General features: G+C 39.1%; 1 protein-coding gene across 1 annotated transcript in view; it reads left to right on the forward strand.

Moving 5' to 3' along the window:
* The first annotated feature begins 201 nt into the window (after positions 1–201).
* The window catches only part of RORB (RAR related orphan receptor B), a 218493-nt gene continuing 195121 nt past the window's right edge, over positions 202–23573 (forward strand). Inside the window, exon 1 of the mRNA XM_055426896.2 lies at positions 202–828. Within this exon, the coding sequence (XP_055282871.1) occupies positions 822–828 (7 nt within the window). The 5' untranslated portion in view covers positions 202–821. The remainder of the gene's footprint in view (positions 829–23573) is intronic.

The following is a 23573-nucleotide window of genomic DNA, read 5'->3' on the forward strand; positions in this document are numbered from 1 at the left end:
GGCTCCAGTGTCCTAACCCCCTCCTCTCACCTCGCCTTCAAGCCGGTCTCCCGTGGTCCCAGCCCCTCCAAGAGATGCCGGGCGCTGATTGGCGGCGGCGCTGACAGGAGGCGGGGCCTGGAAGTCACAGCCAAACCCGCCCTCGCGTATAAGCCCCTTCTCGACTCTCTCTCTCCATCTCTCTCCTCTCTTTCTCTCTCGCTCCCTTCCTCCCTGTAACTGAACAGTGAAAATTCACATTGTGGATCCGCTAGCAGGCACAGATGTCATGTGAAAACGCACATGCTCTGCCATCCACACCGCCTTTCTTCCTTTTCTGTTTCCTTTTTTTCCCCCTTGCTCCTTCTCCCTCTTCTTTGTAACTAACAAAACCACCACCAACTCCTGCTCCTGCTGCTGCCCTTCCTCCTCCTCCTCAGTCCAAGTGATCACAAAAGAAATCTTCTGAGCCGGAGGCGGTGGCGGTTTTTAAAAAGCAAGCGCATTGAAGAGAAAGAAAAAAAGAAAATAGCAAAACAAAACCCAGGCACCAGCCAGCCAGCCAGCACGCACATTTTTTTTCACCCTTCCTGAAAACAAACAACCAAACAACCATCAAAACAGTCACCACCACCACCACCATCATCAAAACTGTTAACACAGCAGCGGCGGCGGCAAACGTCACCCTCCGGCCACGGCGTCCACCTAAAGGGATGGTTTTCTCGGCAGAGCAGCTCTTCACCGACTACCTTCTTCACTTGTGCTGAGCGGGATTTTTGGGCTCTCCGGGTTCGGGCTGGGAGCACCTTCATGACTACGCGGAGCGGGAGAGCGGCTACACCATGCGCGGTAAGCGAGCCGGCCGTGCCTCCCCGGTCCGGCCAACTCAAGCCAGATGGCAAATGGGGCGGGGGTGGGGGGCGCACCCAGCCGAAGAGGGAAGAGGTTGGCGGGGCGCAGTTCCTGAGTTCGCGTTCGCAGGTGGGCTGCAAACGGCCTGGGCATAGAAAGTTGTGGGAAGGTGTTGATGCCTCCCGGGAGTTCCGGAGGGACGCGGAAAGGCGCTTTTTGGAGAGTGGGACGACTCTAATTGCTTCCTCCCAGTCCTTGAGTTGTACTGTACCGTTTTGGGGTTTCACTCTCGGGTGCGGATGCCAGCGCCGGTTGGAGGGAGAGCCGGCAGAAGGATGCCTCTGGGCAGAAGCCGCTAGCCGCGCCGGGTGCGCGGTGGTCGCCGGTCGGGGTGGGCTCACGGGGCGCACGGGCAGGCGTCGGGACGGATACGCACATTCTTCAGGTTACGAGGCCCCCAGCGTCCAGGTCAGCCGACGTGTCCCTTCGTAGGAGTGGTGGGCAGAGGGAGCAGTGTCGTGGGGCTAGACACAGATTTCGGGATCGTCCCCTGCGCGCGTCCCTCGCGCGGGAGCTGCGCCCTGGCCAGGTCCGCGTGCCCGAGCCTGCGCCGCCCAAGGACGAGCACCATCCTGAAAAAGTTTTGAGCAGAAAGTTCCACAGGATAAAAGCCCACGCTGCTCGCAGCGGGGAAGGCTCCTTTGTCAAAGGGCCGCGGCGGGAGGCGGTGCTGGGTTAACCTTGGGCAAGGACCCACGGCAGCGACTGCTGTGGCAGGTCCCCTGGGCGAGATGGCGGCTGTGGGGTGGCGCGCCTGGGACAGGGGCAGAACACCTGCTCCGGTTGCACTTTCGGCTACCGGGACGGATGGCCTGATCTGCTTTAGGGAATCACTCTGTCTGCTCCCCTTCGCTGCCGGGACGTTCAGGCGCGCTGTGCCCAGACCCACTTTCCTCCACTTTCTGCTTGGCCACTTCACTCTTTTCTCGGAGAGCGGGCCGGATGCCCGCGTGCCATGGGGATAAGCGCGAGCCTCTGGGCACCCGCCCCACACCCCCACCCCGGGTTTTTCCTAGCCATTCTGCCTTCTTTGCGACGGGGCGGTGGCGGCAGAGGTGGGGAAGCTCTCTTCTCTGCTTCGCCAGTCTCTCTGGGCCCCGGCAACAGAAAGTTGGAAACGGCCGGTTCCAGACCTTCCTACATCCCTGATCCCACGCGACAGGTGGACTAGCCAAGACCAACTTGGGAGAGTTGGGCTACAAACATTCATCACCTTCCACTCGGCTGTGATCACATCTCACCCACACTTCCAACACCTTTTTAGGAGGGTAGGGAGGGGAGAGCGGACGTGTTCCCCCTGCTCCGCTGGAAGTGAACCCCGAACCTGGACGCTAAGGCAGAGAGTGGGTTTAGCCAGCTAGGCGCTGGGACACGGCAGGAGAAGGAAGGAGGAAGAGGAACAGAGAGGCCGTCCAAGGAGGTGGGTGGGAGGGACGTAGCTGAAGCTAAGGGGCAGGGACATCCTGGTGACACGGCCTTGATTGACCCACACACAGGTAGTGGGGGCCGCTGAGTGTGAGCTGGTTCCTGTTTAGTGTCCTGGTTGGGGGCTTCACTAACCAGATTCTTTCAAGAACCTATACTTGGGTAATTGGAGAGTGCAGAACCTTTAAGTAAGAGACACCCTGGTCTTTGTTTTTCTTTTTCTGTCCTGTCTCACCACCAACCTCTTTCCTTTCAGTTTCCCTTACTCCTCTCTGGGGCAGTGAGTTCGTCCAACTCTTACTTCTCTACTTCCAATCGATATTGCTCCCATGGCTAGGTTCTTATATTCCGAATAAAGGTCTGAAACTACACACCCCCTCAGCTCCAACAGAGCCCTAGCACCTGGGGTGCAAAAGCCACTCACTCTCCCATTAATTGTAGAAAACTGTGGGAGGAGAGTAGGCTGCAGCTTGATCGCCCTACTCCTGAAGGAGCATTTGCCAGTGACAGTCCAGATTCACCAAGATGCCCACTTGGGGGACTCAGGAAGTTTGAAGGTGCTGCCTCCTGCTCACCTTGAGAGAGAAAGCAGTGGAAGCCCACCTTCCCACCCCTAGTCCCAGAGGGCTCTAACCTAAGAGGGCTCTCAAGGGGCCTGGGGATATGTGCTGGAGAAAAATCAACCTTAAAATGTGGCAAAGTTCTCTCTACCTCCTGGACTTTCCTTGGGTTACACTTTACTGTCTCTCCTCGGTCATCTCTGCGCATTTCTTACAGACTGTACCCTTGCACGTCATCAGGGTTGATTGTTTTAAGGACTGAGCAGGGGCCAGGCTACTCAGGAGTCTTGTGGGAGTCACAGGCTGAACCTGAGTGTGAATTTGACAAGTGAGAGCGGAAATGAATCAACTTTCTCTTGTGCCTGGGCTACTTGGGGGAGGGGGCGGTTTTCGAACTCAGCTTTACACTGTGCCCACTCCCTTTCCCCAAACACACCACACACGCGCACGCTCAGACACGCGCGCACACACACTCGTCCTCTATCCCCGGTGGTCCCTGTCTGTGCCTCAGCCTCCTCTCCACGATTTGCATTTGGCAACTCTACTGAGTCAGGGCATTTGGCGCGATGCAAACTTGGTCCATGATCGAGTGATCGCCTTAGGGACCTACCCAGCAAGCCCACTCTGACCCCCAGCCTCCACCCCGCCCCCGCCCCAGCCCCCGCCAGTCTAGGAGAGTTAAGAGACTTTATCCCGAGGGAAGCTCTGGGGTAAGAAAGGGGTTAAGAGACTCTGATCTTTAGGTCATTGTCCTACCCCACGGATGAACCCCGAGTCCGGTCCCCAGCGCTACGGCTTACTCTGGGCTGGCCTGGGGCGGAGAAGATTGTATTTGGTGGCGCACAAAGCCTTTCACCCTTTGTCTGCTAGAGGGTACCTACTACATGAGGTCTAGAGATGCTGCGTCCTAGATTGCATTACTGAAAAGGGTAACTTCTGTATGCGGAAGGGAGGACTTTTAATTGGGTCGGACCATAGGTGAGAAACAAGTGAGCCGAGGTGTGGATTTCAAGACTCCTTGCTGGGAAGCCTGCCAGCTGTTTATTACACAGGGGCACTGAAATGGTCGGATTTTTCAGCCCTGCCTCCGCAGAAAACCCTGCTTCCAAAAACAGGGGCACAGATGTCGTGGCAATCAATAGGTGATTGTGGCTCCCTGGGATTAGAAATCTGGTTTTACGTTTGCTGTAAGCAAGGATAGGGCTTGGCATTTCTAAAGTCTGGTTTTCAGCTATTATTTTCAGGTAGTTAATTTTTATAAACTGCTAACTTTAGAAAAAAGCAGCTTGCTCTCAGAAGTATGGCAACCCTTGGGAAGTCTGGAGCTCTGAATGTCCTGCCGGCCAGGCCTTTAAATTTCCTAGACTTGTTCTAGATCTTAATTTCTTCCAGAAATTCCAATTAAATATTTCTAACCAACATTCCACTTCCTACAATTAAAAAACATTGCTGGAAGAACATCTCCGTCAGTAGCCATTAGCAATTGTTCATTAAGTAATTATTAGTAAACTGTCTTTATAATCCAAGAAAAGCAAACATTCAAACAGTTCAAAGAAAACTCTTACAGCTATATTTCAAGTATTGCTGAAAACATATTTCACCAGAAAAAAAAATTTTTTTTTCTTAGGTGATTACATCTTGGGACTCTCTCCTTCCCTTACCCCCAACATCCTGAGTGAATTTATAACAAGTATTTTGACATAGAGATGCCTGACATCCTGGACTTCTGGAGTACATATTAGTACCTTTAAGGCTTTTAACTTTTCTATATTTTCAGATAATCAGAAATTGGAAACCAGGATGGAAATAGAAAGGGAGAACTTTGAGCAGCGGGCTTTATAAACATGGGGGATACAAGATTAGAACTCCTTTGTAGCATTCATTTAAAACTCACAAGTCCTGGATTTTCCATCGACAACAGTATAACTTGCTATACTGTTTATAAAACCCTTGAAGGATTTCTCACATCATTATTAAAGTGGTTTATGTGATGTCTTACTTTAACATAAAAGCACATTTATTTCATACTCAAAAAAAATGTCCACATTTACTTATTTTGGTAACAATTTGTTAGATACTAAATTATTTACAATCTTAAAAGCATCTATTCATGTATATATGTAATGCAAATACATTGTATTTAAATTTAAATGATTCATACTCATGAAACTTAATTTTACAGCAACAAAAATTTTTCAACAGCAAGAAAATATTAAGCTTCAGGGTTGGTCTTCATGAATATGACATTCCAACTGTATAATAATATCTACTTCTTTTTCTAAAAGTAGCATATACAGAATTATCACCAGGATTTTTAAATGGTTCAATACAGGAAATTTTCCTACATAAGAGTAAAACTTTTTTCCAGTTTTATGTGTGGTTTGTATACTTTTCATTATAGTCTTAAAAAGTAAAAGTGTGAATCACAAGGCATTTACTAGATTTTTTTCATTGCAATGCATAATATACCTCTTATTTAAAGTACATGTTATAGCATCTAATTAATACAGAGTTAAAAATTATTCTAGTAAATTATCAAGCTTTAAAATTCTATATATGCTACTGTTCTAAAAATTTATAAATGAAGCGAGGTTTTAAATTGTGAACAATAACATCAATGCCACTGTCCCTTGAAGAAATCTAAGCCTTGCAGATAATTACATGAAGAAATTCGAGAATTAATACCAAAGTTAAGGCCATCAAATTTTGGCCTAATTAAAACAAACTGAAGTTATGAATACATATGTTATTAGTGCAAAAGTTATTAGTGACTGAGATGACTTAAATTATATATATTTTTATCATTCTAGTATTATGATGAGAATTTCTGAAGACTATATCATTTCTGTGTCTATTCTATAAAGACAAAAAAGGCTTTAAATTATTTTTCCATTAATTTTATGTAATTGACATTAACAGAACATTTTATTGTGATGTTAAAATACACAGAAAAGTTAATATTAGGGATGGACATTTTACTTAATAATTAATATGAGGGTTTTTAAATCTTAGCTGCAGTTTCACTATTCCTCCCATTCTTAGATAATAAGGGACAGAAATTAAGTAGACCAATGAAATAAATCTTTTTTAATGTAATGAATAATGACCTGTGATAAAATAAGCACTCTACACATAAAGTATTATTCCTGTAATTTTGTAATCATCTTCCAATTACAGCTTCTTGCAAATATTTATCTTACTTTGAATAGAATCTCTGACTTAACAGAATCCCTAGCAGATAATAGCAGTCTTTGGAGGCGTCTGTTGATACACACTGATACACAATATGTATATGTATGTGCCTATAACCACCCACTCAGACAAGAAGAATGAATATTTGAGAGAGAAAATCATTCTTATCTTTGCTTTCACAATCCAGACTTCCAAATTCAAACATATTTAGAGAAACAGAAGCAACTTTTCAGAGCATTTAAAAAGAAGAAATGAATACATGTAGTACTTCAGTCGCATAAAAAAGAAACTGTTAATAGTGTTTATTTATAAATAATCTACACAAAACTCCATTATACTACCTAATGACAATTAGAGGGAAAAGGAATCAAAGAATTTAGGATTGCCAAATAAATAAAATTTTCCCTCTCAAATTAAGCAACAAATTCATAGATAACAAGGCTTATGCCATGAATTTGAAGGATGTCTCCTTTGTAGCACAAGACAAAGGGAGCATAGAGGAATAAATATTGATTGAACTAATCATCTGATGAATAGAAAAGAGATTTACCAGTGCACCAATATAATAGCTATGTTAACTAGTTCTTTCATAGCGCATATGCTGCCCTTTCAACCTCTGACCCCATCCATTTCAATTTTTAATGAGGGAAACCACAGGTGTTATAATGGCATTTATAGAGAATCAAGCTAAATATAATAACCATGTGGTTAACTAATGTCATTGGGGAGTGGGTTCTTATGAGAGAAAATATTGTGATCACAGTGTCACAAAATTATTACGTTGAATTGGAAGCCACTTGGAATTTTGGCCTGCTCTATTCACCTTTAAAATAATACGTCTATGTGGCCATCAATATTTCAAGTCGTAGACTTGTTGTCTGCATAATATGTGCAATTTCATTAATGATTATTGGGGAGTTAAAAATAGTATTCAGTGTATATTTTATCTACAGTGTATAATACCTTGCAGAAGTAAGCATTTAAAACATTTTAAAATAACTTAGCAAGTACAGTATTCTATACTAAATGTAACATGCATTTTTCTTGGTTAGTGCTTATTTTGTAACTACTAGAAATAGAATTTACTTTATGATAATCATTACAATAGTATCTTAATTTTGTTTTAAAGTTACATTGGGATATTCTTGGTTTAGGTATATTCTTACAAAGGTCAATATAAACATGTTACCTTTTGCCAAAACATGCGACTGAAAACTTGTTCAAAAACATGTTCTTATGAAAGAACATATGTAATTGGCTTGGACTTAAGCATGTTTCCCTTTGCATAGTAAATATTTTATTAACTAGCTGGATATGCTGACTTTGTAAATTACCTAACTAAAAAGGGTATTTATTGGTGTCACTTTTTGTGTGTGTGATTAGTTGTAACATCTTGTGGTCCTGGGTTATATTTCTCAAATTCCGTGGATTTACAGACAGAAAACGAAGGGCAAATAATCTGGTTGATTACTGACTTGTGTTTTTTTTTGTTACTATCTTGCTTATTACTTTGTATTCATGTAAACCCAACATCCTGGTACATATATGAAAGATCTGGACTATGAAAGATATGGAATGCTTAAAGAAAATTGTTACATAGATTTTAGCTCATAATAAATCTTTTCTTCCAGTGAATATTGCAACAAGTTGACTTTAAATTATATTTTTAAAATTTTCCATATGACTGTCTGAAGAAGCATCTTTCTTTAAAGAGAGTTACACCACTACCTGCATTTCATTAGGTTTATGTTATAATCATGTGACAAAAGCAGATATAAAATATTTTAATATTGAATTAGAAGTACAAAAGATACTCTCTGAATTTGGGCACAAAATTATCCTTTAAAAAAGGAACAACAAAAGCCTTTTTAAAAGGCCTTGGCATATAATCATTACTTAGCATGAAATAAATCAGTATTGCTGGCTGCAAAAAAAAATGAAGAATATTATTTTCTTTTAATCTTCTGGCTAGTTTTTTAATATCATTTTTAAATTTCTGTCCTTAATTGGAACCAATTAATCTTGATTCACCCCTGTTCTGAAAACTTTGTCAAACTCATTGATCAACTCATTTTTAGGAGTGCAAATTAAGACATCCACTTCAATATAAGACTGTCTTCCTAAATGTTTCAGTTTTCAGTTTTAATTTTGAAAGGGGCAGACTTGAAGATTTCATCTTCTACAAGCATATATACACTAACAGAAATGCGTGTGACTCACATTCATTTATCCGTGATTTATTGAGCATTAACTCAAAGAGAAGCACAAAACTGAGCCTGAAGGATGCCTATGTGGAAAGAACATAGACAACTAGTGAGGTTAAATCTATGATAAAGTGAGAGGAGAACAGAATACAGTCGGGACGCTATTAAAACACCCAAGCAGCTCTCACAGGGGAAGTGATACTTGAGATGGGCCTTTGAGGATGAATAGAAGTCTGTCTTTTGGTTAATTTGTTCATCATAAATGAGGTTGTTTCTTGTATTCTTAGTGTTATGTGAAATTTAGCTTATGGAAGTAGAACTGGTCCAAAAAGAATCTATTCTATATTAGGATATAGAACTTATTCTATATCCTAATATAGAATAAGTAGTAGTACTGTTTCCAAGTAAAACTTTTATTACTAAAATAATTTACAAGTGATAATTTAAAAAGAAAACTCTAAAGTAATTCTTAAATTACAAAAAGAAAATGTACAGAATTAGATAATATCACAGTGAAGAAGAATATAACTTGCAAAATAAAAAAATTACCAGGAAAAAATATGGGAAAATACAATGTTCTTATACATTTGTTTTTATAAGAAAAATTCTTGCCTTTGTAAAATAAAGAAATGCCTGGTGGATATTGAGTTTCATTTTCTTTTATGTTTAAGGCATTACCTTAAATACCTGGTGGCTCAGATAGTAAAGAGTCTGCCTGCAATGCAGGAGACCTGGGTTTGATACCTGGGTTGGGAAGATCCCCTGGAGATGGAGATGACAACCCACTCCAGTACTCTTACTTGGAAAATGCCATGGACGGAGAAGCCTGGTAGGCTACGGTCCATGGGGTCACAAAGAATTGGACATGACTAAGCAACTTCACTTAAATACCTGGCATTACCTGAAAATAGTGATATCTGCTCCAGAGAGTATCTTAGATTACTAGATATCAGAAAGAATACAATCCACTGAAGTAATAGGGTATGTCAGCAGTGTGTGAGGGCCATAGTGATAATCTTCAAACTTTTCCATTCCAGAAACTTCGATGTAAGATTGAACTCTGAAAATCAAACTGTAAAATCAACATAATAGTCTTGCTGACTTTTGAGTTATTCTATCCCTTAAGCATATTTCAAGAAGAATTCCTGGACTCCTAGGTAGCAACCGAAATGTGAGTATGAGATGCAACTATTGGCCTTGTCCATCTTAGCACTGTCTATCTATGGGTAAATCGCTGCTGGAGCTGAAAAAAAAGTATGCACTGCAATTCACAATTAGGCTCTTCATTTTGAAATGATAATTTGGCATTCCGGTCTTATACATTAGCTCTTGTAAGCTTAGTTAACTTGAATCCTTGTACTAAGGTCTAATCTACTCTGAGACACTAGTGAGATCAAGTTTCTGAGCCTACAAAACTGAAAACCGGACTCCGGGCTGGAGAGAATGCAGAAAAGTAAATGTCACCATTTGAGACTTCCAGGCAGCCAAATCACTACTCTTGGTCATAAACCTCCACATTAGCGTAAACCTCATCTTCAAATTTCTACAAGTCATACATTTTCATTCTTGAAAAATAGATACATTTTAAAGTACTGATTATTAATTGGAATCTGTTAGACTAAGGGATGCTTTTTTGTTGCTGCAGCGTACCCTGATAATGTAATGGCTATTGTGATTTATTTATGTCATGGAACTGAAAAAATTCAGAAGGTGACTCCACATTTTTTTGAGGATTTTCTGAAAAGGTGAAAGGTTGGAAGAGAGGGCACGGAACGGCCCCTCTTTTAGGAGTTTTGATTAATCAGTTATTAAATACAGCAACTTGTTTTCTGGCCACTCCTTCCCTCACATATTGTACTTTCTCTGGTGCTTATCTATGGTGTCACATGTTATCTGACAATGGACATATATGCCACTTCATATTATGCCTGTGCCAATGTGCTTTTCTGGGTGGTAAATGTTGATGGAACCTTTGGTGAAGAATGGTTTATATAAATGTTATATGAAATCTGAATCTAGAATTGTTTTTTTATTCTGGCTTTAACAGAAATATGCCTAGTACTAGTAAACATTAAATCACTATTTTGATCTTTCCCTTAGACTATTTAAAGACAGTCTTGTCATATAGAATCAGAATGTATTCTTGCTCGTAATTGATTCTGAGGATATGAAATTCCAGCAGTAGTACTATTTTTATTCGCCTGAATAGTGTAATGAAAATAATCAAAACTAGTTATTTATCAAACCACATTTAAAATATGTTTAATTTCACCTGTACAAGGAGTGGATGGCAAAAGTGCTTCATACAGATTCCATAATACTTAATTAGCATAAAAGCTCACATTCCAAGTTGCCCAAGTAAAAGTTTCATTATAGAGCTTGAGCCAGAATGAATACTCGAGTCACAGTTTATCACTCAGTGGCTGCTGGCTGCTAGATTTCAGAATCAAACAATAACACATAAGTTTAAAGAACTTAGGCGTGTTCAGTTTCTAATGAATAATCGGCTATCATTATCATTGTCAGGTCAAATAATAAAATTATTACACACGGTATTTCCTATTAACTTGTACATGAATTGTGCCTGGCACATAGCAAAGGAATTAGACTTTTTTTTTTTAAGAAAAAACCTTGTTCCAAATTTCCACAGTTGTTGAATATGAGCAAATGCCACACAGTCTGGTTGAAGAGAGGAACATTTGTTCAGGAAAAACACATTAAGGTGCAGTGCTTCTTGAGAATAATTTTTAAAAATATTTTGGATAAATTTATATAGAAATTTTTAGGATCCTAACCTATTCAGTTTGCTCTAAAGTTAAATTTAAAACAAACAGCCCACCAGTGTTCTGTTTTTTTTTTATTTTAAATGCTGACTACTTTTAAAAGGCAATTCTAAGCACTTTCACCCTTGCATGTATATTTTCATTCCTGTCATTAAAAACAAACAAACAAAAAAGCTAAGTACTAAAGGAACAGGGCTTTTGAAGTATCTTTCTGAAGATAGTTCAGAAATACCAATAATAAAGAATGCTAATGAGGTAACATTAATACCTTTTCAATTGTGTTTTGATTTTATTTTGTTTTATTTACTAATATTACTAAAAGTCAGTCTGGCTGCCACTCATGTCAGAATAAATTAAAATTTATTTTATCAGTTTTAGACGGTATTCTTTTGCATTTAAATAAATTTTTTTCCACTGAAATTTCATTAATGATTTCTGAAAGATTTTCTAACATGGTTGACATGAATGGTGATCTAAAGTCAAAAAAGGACTTTTTTTGTCATAATACAGTGACCAAAAAGTAAAAGAAAGTATGTGACAAAGTTGTAATTGAACTCTCTATAGTGGGTCAAATTTAAATGTGCTTGAACAAATCCCAATTATTGAGTGCTTACAATGTATAACAACCCATGCCTTCTAAGATAACAATCTCAGACACAACAAAAGTGGTTTTCTTTTAAAATTCCTAAAGAATTCCTTCAATAATCTTTTGAATTTCTCAAATGTCCAGTGTTGACTATACCTCTTTTTTGTAAATATGAAAATATATGATTTGTCCATAATTATTTGTTAAGAGAAGTTGAGACCAGAATTTGACTTCAGTCAAGGGCTTTTGACTCTGAGTCCAGTTCTGTTTTCATTACTCTAGGCTTTCTCTTTTAGGCTGTGCTGTGCTATTTATCATCCCTGCATCCACAGCAGACATCACTAATCAATTACAGCATTAATACTTGTTAAGTCCAGATGTAACCTATACTACCATTTGACCAGGATTGGCCCTCAAAATAAAACTTGTACCAGATCTCTCACGAGTATTTTGGCCATATAAATAATACATAATAGTGTAGTAAAACTATATATTTCATCCAATCACAAGATCCTCTTGGGTAAACCATAGTTCTTCACAGGTTTCACTCCTAAAATAATGATTGTGACATTTACCAATCTCAGGAAAAATTAAAGTAAGTATTATGGAAACAGGCTTTTCTGGTGTCTTCATGGTAAAGAACCCACCTGCCAATGTAGGAGATGCAGGTTTGATCCCTGGATGCGGAAAATCCCCTGAAGAAGGAATGGCCACCCACTCCAGCATTCCTGCCTGGGAAATCCCACGGACAGAGGAATCTGACAGGCTAGAGTCCATGGGGTCGCAAAAGAATCAGACAGGACTTAGTGACTAAACAATAGCAACAATAATTACGGAAACATCTACAGATTCTAAATAGAAACTGTCCAGTAAAAATAATAACAAAGTCAAATTACATATAGTAAGATTTTGTGAATATAACTATTCCCTCAAAGATTCTAAAATTTAATTTCATTAATTTAAATATGTCTCATTTGACAGAAATTTCTAATTTTTAGTGAAATTACATGTTTATAGATTTTCCTCCACTAAGACCCTAACCTAGCTGCATCTACTTTAAGAAAAACAATTTTATGGGAAGTAGCTATAAATCCTGTTGATGTCAAAATACGAAATTCCTCTTCAGTAATCAACATGCATTTGCCTAATAGTTTATAATGCTAATTCATTAATTTGTCCCTCAGCTTGTCAATTCTTTCCCCTGGTTTTTACATTTTTTTAAGAGGAGGGTTATCTGTCTTTGGCCATAAGCATTTCAAGTAAAGGAATGGGTTGAAGTGTTTAGCATACCACCATTTACCTGAGTTTAATTAATTTTGATTGATTGACTGGGATTGAAAGTCTCCTCAGTATACCGTTTATATCAAGGGCCTATTATCGTCCTATCCAACTCTCTATTTTGCACAATCATAAAATATTTTCTTAAGGAAAAAATCTTGACAACATTAAGAGGGTGCCACGTCTAATTGTGCCCAGCAATATAAAGAAAAAGCCAATTAAATTTGACATTAATTCTGAATAAACGCAGAGCTCTGCTCATCTTTAACAATAAGGCAATTTAATGTGTTTTTCATTTTGGCTGAAGCATAATATTCCTTACATCAAGCTATCATTTGTATGATTGATTTTTTATGCTTTCACAGTAAGTTCATTCACATTTTTTAAAAGCATATTTATTAGTGCACTGTTATTGATTTTTCAGGCCTCTTTCATGTGAACTGTGCTGTGCAAACATATCTTGAAACACCAACCCTACCTTGTCATTTATTCTCCAGGACTTGCATTGATCTTAATATATAATGGTCCTGACTCCCACAGCCCGACTACATTTGACCACAGATACTATTAGAAAGAAGATGGGCTGCATGTGAATCCATGCTATGTGGTCTTCATCTTACATTTAGTGTCTCGTATGTTTAATAATATCACACTGGGGAAAACGTAGGCTTATCTGATGATTCTCTTTGTTTTACCTCATATAAAAATACCTTCTGTGCTTACTCTGTCTTTTAGAAACAGTGGAATATTTCTTCATACTCATTAATTCTGTCAGTCCTGGCACTGTAGCTGAACTTAAGGAAAATTCTGAAAATGTTTTAAAAAGGCATAAACCTGAAGGAGCTGACAGATGCAGTCTCATTGCTTTACAAATGTAATCGCAGGTAAAATGTATAATACTATCTTGCCTGTGTTAAATGCTCTATAGTTCTCAGCGAGAGTCTGTAGGCACCGTCTGCATGATACACACAGCATCTTGTGAGAGATGCAGGACAGGACTAAATAGGAATGTGCCCTGGGTAGCCAAAGGAAACCGAAAGGATAAATGAAGTACCTTTTTTAACAGTTTTAAAATGCAGTTTCAACACCTTAAAAAAGTCCCCCAAACGTAAACAACTGTTTTATTAAAAGAAGAAATATAAATGGCTTAATAAACAATTAGAAAGAAAAAGCTCAACTTCACTTATTAAATAATTAAAACAATATTAGTGGCATCTTCACCTGTCAAATTGTGGAGGGTGTGATGAATTGGATATAAACGCCTACTACATACTCTGTAGTTGGTGTTTATATTCATATTGGCTCAATACAATCTTTGAGCCTAAACTCTTAAAAATGATCACACTCTTGGGCCCAGTAATTCATCATCTGGGAATCTCTCCAAAGGAAGTAAAGTGTCAAAAGAATTTGTTCCTCAAGTCTTATACCTAAAGATTTGTTATAGCCTCATAATGATATTTTCAACCATATAGGGAAGCTTTGCTGTAATGCTCTTAATAGCACACTTTCATTTAGTACATACTTCAGTTCAATTCAGTTGCTCAGTCATGTCCGACTCTTTGCGACCCCATGAATCAGAGCACGCCAGGCCTCCCTGTCCATCACCGACTCCCGGAGTTCACTCAAAGTCATGTCCATCGAGTCGGTGATGCCATCCAGCCATCTCATTCTCGGTCGTCCCCTTCTCCTCCTGCCCCCAATCCTTCCCAGCATCAGAGTCTTTTCCAGTGAGTCAACTCGTCTCATGAGGTGGCCAAAGTATTGGAGTTTCAGCTTTAGCATCAGTCCTTCCAATGAACACCCAGGACTGATCTCCTTTAGAATGGACTGGTTGGATACTTACTATTATACTAATTATAACCTGGAGAAAGAAATGGCATCCCACTCCAGTATTCTTGCCTGGAAAATCTCATGGCCGGAGGAGCCATCGGGTAACAAAGAGTCAGACACAACTCAGCGATTGAGTACAGCCACCATGGAGCTAATACACTTCACTAGTATTAAATGTTTATATGTACTGGACAATGCATTTTAGGTTCTAGAGAGAAAATGGTGAGGAAGGAAGACATCATCCCTGACTTCACTAAACCTGAAAACAAATAAAAAATCAAAATGCAAAACTGTATATATTACATGATCCAAACTATATAAAATGCACAAAAAGACATTGAAACAAACATATTAAAAATATTAAAAGTTACTTTGTGATATCAAGGCATCAGGTAATTATTTTCTTATTTTTTTTTATTTCTGTACTTTCAAAAATTTCCACACATTCTCTGTAGGTTAGTCTGTAGATAAGTGTCACAGTGAATGTGCAATTACTCTGGAATAGTAATAAGGCTATCATTTGTCTATGATTCACTGTATTTTAGCTCATCCATTTGCCTGAGGTCAGCAAATGGTTAAGGTTAAGGTTAAAAGGGTTAAGGTTGAAAGTTTAATAGCTCACTACAAAAATTAACTTACTTAATATTTGCACAACTATTCACTCATTCATCACCAACCATTTATTAAGGACCTATTATGCAATGGCAAGCCACTCTAGTACTCTTGCCTGGAGAATCCCGTGGATGGAGGATCCTGGTAGGCTGCAGTCCATGGGGTCGCTAAGGGTCAGACACGACTGAGAGACTTCACTTTCACTTTTCACTTTCACACATTGGAGAAGGAAACGGCAACCCACTCCGGGGGACGTGGGAGCCTGGTGGGCTTCCGTCTATGGGGTCACACAGAGTCGGACATGACTGAAGTGACTTAGCAGCACAGCTAAAAAACTTTCTCCATCATTGGGAAATGAAGGGTCTTGCCTTATTAAATGCTTATAAAAAGTTGATTAACATTGCTTTTTTGTCTCTGAAGGCTATTATTAATGTGAGAAATTAATAATAAGGCTATTATTAATTTGAGAGGAGCCCCCCAGGCTCTTCTGTCCATGGGATTCTCCAGGCAAGAATACTGGAGCAGGTTGCCATGCCCTCCTCTAGGGGATCGTCCCAACCCAGGGATCAAACCCAGGCCTCCCACATTGCAGGCAGATTCTTTACCGTATGGGCCACTAGGGAAGCCCAATGTAAGAAATACATTACTTCAAATGTTGAAGGAAAGATCAGGATACTCATATTGAAAAATCAATCAACTTGCCTTCATGTTTCCTTCATTAAACTAGCCCATATTTATCTTCTGACAACACATGGGGGGACTTTGTAATCCACAGAGATGTTAAAGAGCACTGACACATATATTCAAGTCTCAAAATATAAGAGCTAGAGGATGAAGTGATACCTTCTGGTAGGGCTGTGGGAAGATTTTAAAATATTCCTATGCTCTGAGATAGATGAATCTCCATTTGCCCTTCGGACAGCTGCGAACTCATTGGTACTTGAAGTGAAGTGAAATCGCTCAGGCATGTCCTACTCTTTGCGACCCCGTGGACTGTAGCCTACCAGGCTCCTCCGTCTGTGGGATTCTCCAGGCAAGAGTACTGGCGTGGGTTGCCATTTCCTTCTCCAGGGTTCTTCCCAACCCAGGGATCGAACCCAGGTCTCCCGCATTGGAGGCAGATGCTTTAACCTCTGAGATTAGTAGGACAGAATTCCAGTATGATGTTCCCTGCTAAGGAGTCTTCTTTCCTGTGTACTTAATCCCCTGGGGCAGTGGTTCAAAACAGGTGGGAATTTTGCCCCCAGGAGATACTTAGCAATGTCAAGAGCCATTTTTGGTTATCACAATTGAAGAGGTGCTGCTGGAATCCAGTATGTGAATGTCAGGAATGCAGCTAAACATTCTACAGTGTACTGGACAGTCCCCCCAAACAAAGAATTATTCTCCCCAAAATATCCATATCGCTAAGATTGAGAAACATATAAATGGATTTCTAAATGGAATCACTTTACACACCCTCAGTTTTCCAACGTATTCTCTGAGAAAGTTGGCTCCTCTTTTGCTCCTCCACTTTCACAGTAATCTCACTTCCATTCCACAAAAGCCAAATTTTATTATGTGCATGGTTCCCAAGATGGAAAAACTTGCATTTCACTGCAACAAAAGGACAATTTGAAAGTTTGATTTGGATGCTGAGAAAGTGAATAATTCTAATGAAAGGGCAAAATGTGCTTTTACAAGTCAGGTGGTTTCTATTTCTTTGCTTTCAACAAAATTGAAGGAAGACAACCAAATTGTCAGTTATAGATCATGAAGGTAGTTTTTGATGATAGAATGCTATTTTGAGGCAAATATTTCAGAAGGAGTTTAAAGAAATGATTAAACTGCTTTGGCAACATTAGCTCCACTTCCACCTACATATTTATTTGAATATATTTTTAACACTTTTACATTTCTAAAAACAAAAATAGGAATAGAAGTGATGCTAAACCCCATTACATTCTAGTAGTAAACAGTAGACAAGCATAGGTACCAGAATTCACTGGAAGGGAAAAAAAGCCCCATCTGGCTTATTAAGAGATGAATTTCCCTTAAATATTTAATCTCATGTTTAGCAAATATAGAATTAGTAATATAATTGTATAATTTTTGTTGATTGTGACTTAACAATGATGATGATAGTAATTCAATCCAGAAGGAAAGTTAAAACTCAGAACTTGTATTCATAGGGGAAATTTTTTAAATTTAAATATATATTTGTTGTTGCAGGGAAATATTACCAGGTAATTAATAAAAGACTTTCGAATATAAAAATTTTGACATTAAAATAAAATTCTATAGGGGTAATGAAATGGAACTGTGAATTTAAGGAGAAAAAATGTATACTGAAAAATTTTTGTTAAGAGCTTGTTTATGAAATTTCTTTTCAAATGTGTGATATAGATATCAAAACATTTTGAGATTTAGATTCATTAATATATTTAAAGAAAAATTATCAGTTTTATTTTAAAATATAAAGTCTAAGATGCCTCCGGGCTTCCTCATAGCTCAGTTGGTAAAGAATCTGCCTGCAATGCAGGAGACCCCAGTTTGATTCCTGGGTTGGGAAGATCCGCTGGAGAAGGGATAGGCAACCCACTTCAGTATTCTTGGGCTTCCCTTATGACTCAGCTGGCAAAGAATCCGCCTGCAATGTGGGAGACCTGGGTTTGATCCCTCGGTTGGGAAGATCCCATGGAGAAGGGAAAGGGTACCCACTCCAGTACTCTGGCTTGGAGAATTCCATGGACTATAGTCCATGGGGTCACAAAGAGCTGGACACAACTAAGCAACTTTCACTTTCACTATCACTTTTCAAGATGCCTCAGAAATTACATCCCTTGCAGAAATATAGTATATACTATATAGTCTGCTTTTAGAATAGCTCTAGGATAAAGGGGAATACTCCAGGTCCCAAGATTCCTAGTCTATGATGTCTGCTCTGCTTTTTTTCAGGTTCATATTAACTTGGTATCATAACTGCTTTAGTTCAGTTCAGTGGCTAAATCATATCTGACTCTTTGCGACCCCATGGACTGTAGCACATCAAGCTTCCCTGTCCATCACCAACTCCCAGAGCTTGCTCAAACTCATGTCCATCGAGTCGGTAATGTCATCCAACCATTTCATCCTCTGCCATCCCCTTTTCCTCCTGCCTTCAATCTTTCCTAGCATCAGGGTCTTTTCCAAGAGTCAGTTCTTCACATCTGGTGGCCAAAGTATTGGAGTTTCAGCTTCAACATCAGTCCTTCTAATTAACATTCAGGACTGATTTCCATTATGGTAGACTGGTTGGATCTCCTTGCAGTCCAAGGGACTCTCAAGAGTCTTCTCCAACACCACAGTTCAAAAGCATCAATTCTTCAGCGCTCAGCTTTCTTTATAGTCCAACTCTCACAATCCATACATGACTACTAGAAAAACCATAGCTTTGAATAGACTGCATAGGCTTGGACTGGGGCATCTCAGGCACCCTCCCAACACTGACTCAGGCTCAGAGCTTCAGCAACACTCCTCGGGGTTGAGAGGTGAGTGTCGGGGTGGTCATGGCTATAGGCCCAGGACCCTCCTGGGGTAAGGGGTGGCTTGGGGGGGTCAGGGCATCCAGCTGTAGGAATAGTCAGCTTTGTTGTGCATCACCAGCCAGTCATCCACAAAATAGAAGCCATCGGACAGTGACTGTGTCTGTGTCTCATACGGGTGAGGGATCATCTCTTTGATCAGCTCCTCAGAGAGAGTCAGGAAGTCGTAGACGTGCTCACAAGTGATCTTGCTGCTGACAGACCTTTGTTGACAAAGTAATGTCTCTGCTTTTTAATACGCTGTCTAGGTTGGTCATAGCTTTTCTTCCAAGGAGCAAGCGTCTTTTAATTTCATGGCTGCAATCAGCATCTGCAGTGATTTTGGAGCCCCCTGCCCCCCAAAAAAGTAACTTCATAACTGCTTAGGAACTTCATTAGATGGAGTACCTAAGTGACAACTGTTTCAAACTCTAAGAACCAAGAATGATAACCTGTTCTCCATTTTCTTTTCTTAGATAATTAGGCACAACCATATGTGAGAAGCTTTAGACAATAACCAGGTATTTTTTAATTTCACCCAAGTTTCTGAAGTGCCAATTTTCTGTAGAAGTTCTGGATTATCACTGACCTCAAAATCAGCAGCCATGAGATAGAAACAGTATCCTACTCAAGAGAGGTACCTCGGTACATTCTACAGTACAAAAACTTTAGTACATATCTTAGACTGTATGGCCCATACAGTCTCTGTTGCAACTATTTAGCTTTGATGTTGAAGCACAGAAGCAGCCATAGTTAATATATAACTAGATTATCATGGGTGTCCTCCAATAAAACTTTATTTATAAGAACAGGTGGTGGGCTAGATTTTGGTGGACAGTTGTTTGCTAACCCTAGCTCTGGACTGTCAAGTCCCTGACAACAGGATTCATGTCTTGAACTTTGTGTTCCCATCACCTAGCACAAAATCTGACATCTAGTAAATGTTGAATAAATGAGTGAAAGTATTCAAGTCTTAAGGGGATGATAGTATATTAAGAATATGATGAAATACAGTGTAGTACCAGGCAAATTGGCCACATTTTAATAGAATGAGCCTGTAGTACATTATTTACACACATCCCCATATTGAATCATCAATTAATAGTTAAGTGTAACTCCTTATATATTTATTTTCTCTGTATTTTATCCCCTTGGAGTCAAACATCTTTGAATCCCCATCTCCAGACTCAATACCTTATCCATGCAGGTAATTGAAACTTCAAATTAGTTATGGACAAGGAAAGGTAACTCAAGAAATGACCGATTAAATAACCCACAAAAAAATATTTTGCATATTTAGCATATTCTGAGGATTTTGTCATTGTGGAAGCCAATCCAATGAAGAAAATGTATTTATTAAAAAAGTAAGTACCATATGGAATTTATCATGTGTTATGTTCATGTCTAGTTTCTAACAAATATTGACTCAGTTAATCCTCACAGCAACCTTATAATAAAATCGTGTTTATTATTTGGTTCTTTTGATTGGTGAAGAAACTGAAGTACAGAAAGGATAAGTACTCACCCAAGTCACACATCTAAAAAAGCAGCAAAATTGGGATTCAGATCCAAGTGGGCTGCCTCTGGAGCCTGTGTTCTTAACCATTGCAAAATTCTCTTTTCTTGAGAAGTGAACCCCTGAGGTTTAAAAAGGATAAATGTGAATCATTAGCTAAGCAGACAGTGTAGTATGGCATTGCCAAAGGACCCCTGTCACAGGTGAAAGCTAGATGAGTCAGAAGTGATAAGGTCAATGTTACAGTGATTAAGATGAACTTTATGAGAAGTCACTTGAACAAAACCTTCAAATTGTGCAAAATTTATCATCAAGAAATCACAAGAAGCTTTTCTGGTGGAGGGACAGAATAAACAATAGCAGAATAATAAGGCACAAATTTTGTGTGTATACCACCCCTAATGAAACTATGTAAGAGAAGAAACTAACATTTACTCCACTCTTACTATGTGTCAGATACTGCCTTAGGTCCTTGACCTCATAGGGGGCAATTTACATTCCCAGGCATTAAAGTGGACAATCAGGTTCCAATCCAGCCTCTACTAATTACTGTGTGGCCTTGGGGAAGTTACTTAACTTCTCTGAGCCTCAAATTTTTGTAAAATGAACATAAATACCTGCATGGGTTTATTGTAAGGGTTGAATTACATAAGTTAACATTATAAAGTACTTAGTGTAGTGACTTGGTATTTAGTCCTCATTGAGTGGTTTATTGTTATTCTTGATTCTTTTTATTGTCACAAAAATAGTGACATGCTGTTATCTCTATTTTGCAAACGAGAAAGCTGAGGCTCAGAGTATCGCAGATCAACATCTATAGTAGGTATATAATTTCCAAGTATAGCAGGGTTCCCAAAGAGTTTTCATTAGAAAGTAGAGATTTGGTTAGATAGGAAAGAATTGAGAGATGTTAAGATATCAAATGAAGTTTTGCTGTACTGAGTTCACAGTGTTGAGGATCCAGTGTTTAAACATTTGAAAAATCAAAATCTAAGACTAGTTTTTGTTTCAAATGTATCTTTTGATGATTTAGAGGTCACTGGATAAAAAACAGAGAAGATGTCTGGAGACTTGGTCTGGCATATGCCAGTGTTAGCAGGCCTAGGTAACAACTCTGTTATCTCCCTAAAATCTACCTCATAGTAAGTGTCCTCACTTTCACCTGACAGGTCTTAATATACCCAGTGAATGTGATTTCAAAACATTGGCTAAGCACAGCATTGCATCCAATCTCAGAGAAGAAACGCAAAGATTGTTATTATATTTTGATTATTTCTCCTTATATTTATTTATATTTGTTTAGCACAATCTCATTGGAAAACTTCTAGACACAACAATTACCAGATAAAAATTGCAATGTTTCCCCGCATATCATCTCACTGAATATTATTATACCTATGGTGTTTTTTTTCATCGTCATGGATGGTTGATTTGTTCTTGGGGAGTGGATTATGAAGGAGCTCACCACTTTTTAAATGACAGCAGTACAATATTCTGTTACATTTAGCACACAACCTTTAAGATCTCACCAAGTATCTAAAATGGTTGGCTCTTTTTTCTTCTTCCCAGTAAAAATTATGCTTTTTGTTAGGAAAAAAACTTCTCAAAAATACATCTGAATCTGTTTTCAAATATAAACCTACAAAATGCATATATAATCTTAAAAAAAAAAAAAACCTAAAATTCTCCATTATTTCCTCTTAAAACAAATAAATGCTTGTACTCATCGTTTTGTTTTTGAGATTCCCAGTAGGGAAGTCAGTGGCATTTCTGCCATAATGAAAGGTACTGACATCAAGAGACCTAAACTGAAACTTACGTAACTTGTACTCTACTTGTCCCAACATCTTAAGGTCTAATTAAATACAAAGTGAGTCAGTTGGCAGAAAAGTACAGTGTATTGGTACAGATATTAGCACCTTGTTAGCAGTCCAAAACCTTCTTTCTCAGGCAGAACTTATTTCTAAATACAAAGGTATATATATACCTTTATATATCTATATATATGCTGTAATGTTTGAAAGGCATTTAATGAGCTTATATTTCAATTCAAAAAAATATATTTTCTTTCTGGACATTTTTAATTGCAAAAAGTAAAAAGCTAACCTAGTACTCATAAAAACAATGGGCAGTTTCCAAAGCATTATTTTAAGATAAGTGATTGTTTAAAGTGTGTTATAAGGCCCATGTTCCGCTGGCATTTATCTATAGTTTTTCATCATCATCATAGCTAATACTTTTTGATCATTTACTATGTGCCAAGCACTTTCATAAGCACTTTATACTAACTATCTCAGTTACTCATCAGAGTAAATCCTTGAAATTAGTATTAGGTTTGCCAAAAAACTGAATGAACTTTTTAGCCAACCCAATATTTTTTAATCTTCATTTCACAGATGAAGAAAATGGAGCATGGACAGATTAAGTAAGAAAGTCACCCAGTTAGCACCTGCAAGAGTGGGATTTGAATCTAGGTTTTAACAGATATGTTCTTCCTCTCCCCTCGCTCACTTATGGCCACAGGATACTACAGGTTGATTTCCTTCTCGTGGTCTGTTGTGTCTGTCTCAGAGACCCTCCCTAGGGAGCACGACCTTCATAGGCCGCCTGACCCTAGCCAACTGAAAGCTAGGTGAACGGTCTGGAGAAATGATCTGGTTCATCTTCCTTTTACATCTTCCTCAGCACCATTCACAGAACATCAGGAATGAGAGGATGATCATGCAAAATCACTTGAAAACATCTTTCTCCTATAAACATACATCTTAAAAGTGGCCACCAATCACCATATACTGTACCTGGTCATGAAACAATTCCTCTTAATTTGAGAACGTGTGGTTCACGCCCACGTGCAAGCAGTATCCAACACAGTGACAATTTGCTGTCTCACAGAAGACAGTCCATCTTCTGGGGGTTCAGTGCAAAGAGTTCTAGAACTTATCCAGGAGCCATTTTGCTGCTCCTTACTCTGCAAACTTGAGAGTCATCTCTTATCTCTAAATAAGATTACCTCCAGAGCCCCTCCAGCTTTCCAAGTCCATGGGCACATGCCTTTAAGGATAATGCTTTGTTACATTGTTACCACTGTTGGTTCTCAGTTGTTTTATTCATGGAGGGATCAGGGGCTTTTATAGATTAAGGCTGGGAAGGATTG

This window comes from Moschus berezovskii, chromosome 7 (genome assembly GCF_049115385.1).
Source record: "Moschus berezovskii isolate FMDL1 chromosome 7, NW_MosBer_1.0, whole genome shotgun sequence".
Classification (NCBI taxonomy): Eukaryota; Metazoa; Chordata; class Mammalia; order Artiodactyla; family Moschidae; genus Moschus; species Moschus berezovskii.